Source organism: Arachis hypogaea, chromosome 5 (assembly GCF_003086295.3).
Source record: "Arachis hypogaea cultivar Tifrunner chromosome 5, arahy.Tifrunner.gnm2.J5K5, whole genome shotgun sequence".
NCBI lineage: Eukaryota > Viridiplantae > Streptophyta > Magnoliopsida > Fabales > Fabaceae > Arachis > Arachis hypogaea.
Genome location: NC_092040.1, coordinates 99,544,951 through 99,551,375, shown reverse-complemented (window position 1 = coordinate 99,551,375; position 6,425 = coordinate 99,544,951). Strand labels below are relative to the sequence as shown.

Here is a 6,425-nt window from a genome sequence, read left to right as displayed (position 1 = left end):
AAGACTACATGCCTTGTAACATAGAATTTTTCAGATGGACAAAGACACTTGTACCCTTTGTGGTGTGGTGAGTAACCTAAAAGTAGACACTTGTGAATCTTAAAGTCAAATTTGATGGTTGGTAGGGGCGGAGCTGAGGAAAGCATGAACATCTGAAGATTTTAAGAAACATATAGTCTGGAGCTCTATTGTTCAAGAGTTCATAGGGTGATATGTACTGTGCATCAGCCATATCAGCCCTCTTGAGCAAGTCCTTTACATACTTTGTTTGTTTCAGCACTAAAGGACCAACGACTGTTCTCTCAGCCTCAATACACAAAAAAGCTCATTTCTCCCAAGTCCTTAAGCGTAAAGACCTCATTCAAATCAACAATATGCTTGGTTACCTCATTTGCAGCAGTGCTGGTCATTAGAATATCATCGACATACGCCAAGAGATAAATAGTAGAGAGGGAGCTGTGGTTGGCAAATAAGCAGGGGTCAAAGGTAGTATTGATGAACTCAACACTCTCAAGAGTACTTTTTAGCTTGAGGAACCATACATGTGGAGCCTGCTTGAGGCCGTATAGTGCTTTCTCTAGCTTACACACTAAATTAGTGCCAAAATTATAGCCGTCAGGCTGCACCATGTACATATTTTCTGACAAATCACCGTTGAGAAAATCGTTGTTAAAATCAAACTGACGAATTCACCGCTATCTCGACAAAGCAACTGCCATGACAACACAGACTGTCATAGGTTTAGCCACCAGACTGAATACTTCCCCATAATTAACGCCTTTCCTTTGATGAAAGCCTTTTGTCACCAGTCGCGCCTTGTACTTCTGGATACTTCTATCCGGCTGCCTTTTGATGCGGAATACCCATCGACATGTAATTGGATTTGCTGCTGTGGAGGGATCTACAAGCTTCCAAGTTTTGCACTTCATCAAGGAAGCATACTCTTCGTCTATAGCCGCCTTCCACTGTGATGAGGTGAGAGCCTGAGCAACGAAAGAGAACTCCACTTGTATGAGATCAGGTGAGGAGGAGCAAAGCTAGAAAGAGTATACCTTGGGATTGAAAATACCCGTCTGACTTCTAGTTGCCATAGGGTGAGTGCGCCCAACCTTTACTTTAGGCTAAAAAACAACATATGATAATTGTTCAGTTAATCCTGCATTACTCAAGGAAAACTCAAAAGTAAAGTTAGATATGCAAGTGTCAGCAGTGAATGGGCAAAAATCAATACAAATAAGATTGGCAAATGGCTCAATTATGGTTGGTGGAAAGGTTGAGGTTGACTCGGATGGAACTATAATTGGAGGAGGAGATATAATAGTGGTTGACTCTAGAACTCTCCCTTGACGAGTGGACAAATTAAATTGAAAAGGTGAGGACTCACAGAAACTTGATGAGGGTACCGTTGTGGCTGGGGGATCTGTTGAGGGTATTAGTATTGTGGGTGCAGGCGTACTAGGGTGTGACTCATGAGAAATTTTGAGAGGTATTAGTGGATGGCGCACATGAATAGGGATAGTGATAAGCTTGGTTGTATGAGAAACTGACGCCTTTAGATTTGAGTCCTTGTTAAAAAAATAGCAACTAATAAGGAAATTCATATTCGTCAAAGACTACATGCCTTGTAACATAGAATTTTTCAGATGGACAAAGATATTTGTACCCTTTGTGGTGTGGTGAGTAACCTAAAAGCAGACACTTGTGAATCTTAAAGTCAAATTTGTATGGTTGGTAGGGGCGGAGCTGAGGAAAGCATGAACATCTGAAGATTTTAAGAAACATATAGTCTGGAGCTCTATTGTTCAAGAGTTCATAGGGTGATATGTATTGTGTGGTGGTAGAGGGCAGCAAGTAAATGAGGTGGGATGTAGTGAGGCAAGCTTCATCCCAGAATTTTAGAGGCATGGATGCTTGAGAGAGAAGGGTTAGAGCAGTTTTAATGACATGCTGATGCTTTCTCTCGGCTTTTTCATTCTGTTTATTGGTGTATGAATAGCTAAGTCTATGTGTAATCCCATTCTCAATCAGAAATTTGGTAAAAACTTGTGAGGTATACTCTTTGTCATTGTCGATTTGAAGTGTTTTAATCTTATGTTTAGTTTTGTTTTCAATCAACAACTTGTATTGGACAAATGCTTGCAAAGCTTGGCTCTTGTTTTGGAGAAGACATAAACAGGTATATCTAGTTTTGACATCAATAAAGAGAATGTAGTACCGAAATTCTGAAACACTGGTAATAGGAGAAGGACCTCATATATCTAAGAAGATTAACTCTTGAGGTTGACTATAGACAGTTTGAAAGTCAGAAAAAGAAAGATTATAGAGCTTGCCTTGGCAACACGCATTACACTGATAGTCTTTAGGTAAAAATTTGCTTTTATTCATACAACCAATATTACAACTTTGTAATACTTTTTTAACAATTCGTACACTTGGATGACCTAACTTCTTGTGCCACATATTAAACTCATACACTGACTTAGCATTACAGACAATGCCTGCATTATTAGTGCTACTTGCTAGTATATAATTAGATATAAAAGAACTGAGGTTACAGACTCTATGAGTGGGTGATAGATGAAGGTTCTTAGACCCTGAATTGCCTGATTTATTGCTTGATGGTACTGCTCGTGTAAGTACTCTAACATGCTCAAAATGGTATAACCCTCTTCTAAAAGACCCTTTTAATAGAATTTTCTTGGTCTCCTGATATTTTACAAAATAATAAAAAAGATAGAATTCAAAAAATAGATAATTGTCAAGAGCAAACTTGGCCATACTTATTAGATTTTTGGTGATCGAAGGTACATAAAGCAGATTTAATAGTTTAAAGTAGTGAGGGTTGGTCTCATTGAATAGTATAGTTTTGTCAATACTATTTATACTCATATTTTAGCCATTACCTGTTAGCACTTGATTTGTCCCTGCATACTCTGAGTCTGCAATCAAGTTGTTTGCATCAAAGGTTAAATGATGCGAAACCCCGGTGTCTAGGTACCAGGCTTTGTTAGTGAGAGGTATTACTGCAGGTGTAGTGGCTAAGAAAAATTGAGTTTACTGGTCTTGTTGTGGCTGGTGGAAGGAAGATGGAGGCGTTGTTAGTGTATTACCAGTAGTCTGCTGTGGATTCTGGAAATTGTGGATTCTCGGAGTAGTCATGGATCAGAACCTGAAAGCTCTGATACCATGTAAGGTATCAGAACTCTTTAGAGAAAAGGATGAGAATACACCAGCGGAGAGAGAGATCTAAAAGACTCCATTCATAGAGTGTGAATGAGAGAAATGATTTCATTAGCTGATTATTACATCGACTCTTAGTCTTATATAGCAGCTCTTGCGGCAACTACTAACAACCACTAACTATTCTCATAACTAACTAACCAACTCTGCCAGCTTAGTTTACTGGCTCAATCGTTATTTATCCCTGACAATTAGATATGTCACAATGAATTATTTAATCATATTCTTAATATTGTCTTTTTTTTGGTTAAAAAATTTTAATTTTCACAAGTTATATTACTTATTCTTATTCATAAAAAAATTGGATTCTCTAAATTTTTAATTTTAATTTTAGAAGGTAAAGTGTAGTCTCTTACCCGTAAATAGTTTTTTTTTCATATTTTTTTTGCCCCACCTATAAAATAAATAGTAAAAAATCATACTTTATCTTCTAAAATAAAATTTAAAATTTAGAGGATTCAAATCGTATTCATATGATAGGTCATTAGAATTCCATGTCTGGATTGATAAAAACAATATAATATTTATACAAAATCATTGAAGAAACAAGTTTGCCATGCAATAAGGTTTAAATCGAATTTTCTTGCATATATGTAGATTTTTCTCTATTAATTAACTCTATATTATTAGTGGCCTATAATTAGTTCATTTTCCTTTTAACACTACTTTCAATAACAAATAAAAAGCATATATAAATAAGAATTTAATTTGTAGGCGTTATCTATATGGTCTTCATGAAGGACATCATTTGTTTCATATAATTAGTTTTCATGATTTTCTTTTTATTTTAAGATACAAAACATGCTTGTTTCTTTGAAAATGTGCTAAAATGAGTAATCATATTAGATAGACAGAAGAATTTAAAAAAGGCATGGTTTTAATTACTCTTTTGTTAATCCCAGAAAAATAGATATTGACTAAGAAGTAACTATATTCAAGCATATTATTAATGTATAGCTTTGTTTTTTTTGGTTTCGTATGGTATCTTCCAACTCGACAGGTTAAAAACTAATTCGTCGCGGATCTGAACTCCATTTAAGAGTCTGTCGTTGACCAATGGGTCACTGCATGCACAAGGCAGGATTCGAACTTCCAATACTTGCTTAAGTGGATGAGTGAGCTGACCATTCGACTAACCCAAATTGATTAATGTATAACTTTGTTTTATCTTTTGAAAAATGTGTGTAGGTCTTGAAGTTTTTTTTTTTTTTTGTCAGATGGATTAGACAACCCTTAATTCTAAGCATTATTTATGTATTACATATCCACACAACATACTCACACACTATACGAATTTATTTAAAAGTTTATTTTTTTTATAAAATTTAAACTCAGGTGCAGCTTCTTGTGAGACAGCAAATTCTGCCACTAGCTGACTGCGGTCTTGGAGTTTGATTGAAGTGAAGATTGCCACCATATCTATATATTGGGTCAGATTTAAGTTTCAGCCATGAGCCCATCACTTTCCCAATGTAATATTTAACTTTTAAATTGGGCCTTTTTTCTTTTATGCAACCACAATGGTACGGGTACCCCCTTTCGTACAATTACTATACTTCAAAATTTATTGACTTTTGAATGATTTTGGAAAAAAAATATTTGAGTGTACTAATAGTATAATAAAGAGTTTAGAGTTTAGACAGTGATTTAATCAGATTCATATATTTAGATAATTTTTTAATAATAAATTTAAAAATTAATTATTTTTTACTAATATAATATAAGAAAATTACACCATGGTACATGCATGAAAATTACATTAATAAATTGCATATTGGAGAACAAATTGGTTATTGGTTGGAATTAGTCCCTAATGATGATCACACCTGAGTTAATTTTGGTTTTTGAAAGATATAACAATTTAATTTGTTCTTTAGAAAATGCAAATATAAGTCAATTCAGTTATTCTATTATGTCATATTTAAGTGTGAAATGGTATTTTTTGAAATAAAAACTCTAAATCCTAAACCCTAATAATTGTTATTGATGAAATATAGTTAATTACTATCATGTACTATTACAACCGTTTATAAGATTCAAGAAGCTTATTAATTGACAAGGAGCATAACATTCAATTCCTTCACATGAATCCAATCTTTCTCTTATATTATTTGTGCATTATTTCCTTTCCCTTTGTCCTTTATTATAGGTTTCTTTCAAGTTTAATTTATTATTTGTTCCTCTTTGCCGACTCATAAAATAATTAGGAAATGATTGAATCCGTGTGGTGATGCCAAAGAGGTTTGTTTTAATTGCAACTTTTTCATTACAATATAATGTGATCATATAGATAACTTACATTCAACAACTAAAAAGTCGGCCAAATTTCATAAAATAAATACCAAATATAACATTGCAATAATATCATAATAATTAAAATAATCATACTACGTAAACAAAAAAATCAGTTACTAAATTAATCATACATATAAATATATGTTAAAATATAAAATATATATTTTAAATAAATTAAATATCATATATATTTAAATACATAATAGTTAATTTAGTAACTAATTTTTAATATACATATAGAATTTTTTTAATTAAAATGTGAATAATTCTACTAAATAAGTGAAAGATATATTTGTTAAGGTTTAAAAAAAAAAAATTGAAAGTCTCAAAATAATTTTAATATATATATAAAAAGGAAATAAGCAAAGAAATCATCACTTAACTAAATATGTTCTCTATCTTTTCTATTAATTATCTAAATTTTCACTGATTTAGAATACAAAAAACTCTTGTAATAATATTCATTACTAATTTTGCCAGGACAAATTAAAACATATGTATTGTAATCTCTGCAATTTTAGTGGCAAGTCAAAGTCAAAGATAGATTATAAAGATCAGAGGAATTCCTAAAAGCATTTTCAATTAAGATCTTTTTAAAAGCAATTTTATTCCTTATTATTAGGTAGGTGAAGAATACACTAAAACACTTGATTAAAGAGAGAAATTCTTCCGCGTTTTCAGTGTTTAGGGCCAGAAGCAAAAGCCATTAATCATTAATAATTTGGTAGGTTAAACCTTAATACACACTATACGTGCATGCTGATAATAAATTTATATCTTTCAATCAACTTACTTTTCCTGAAATAATAATTATATAATTCTTTTTATAAAGTGAAGTTCATATCATTGTCTAATGTCTACCTATGCGTGTGGCTTGGTTTTGGTCTCTT

General features: G+C 32.6%; 1 protein-coding gene across 1 annotated transcript; it reads right to left on the bottom strand.

The window, feature by feature from the left end:
* Positions 1-695: 695 nt before the first annotated feature.
* On the bottom strand, positions 696-1,091 carry LOC112803851 (uncharacterized mitochondrial protein AtMg00820-like). The gene is made up of 2 exons (XM_025847308.1): positions 1,053-1,091; positions 696-983 (listed from the first exon to the last, which is right to left on the bottom strand). The coding sequence occupies exons 1-2, from the start codon at positions 1,089-1,091 to the stop codon at positions 696-698; spliced, it is 327 nt and encodes a 108-aa protein (XP_025703093.1).
* Between the last annotated feature and the right edge of the window lie 5,334 nt (positions 1,092-6,425).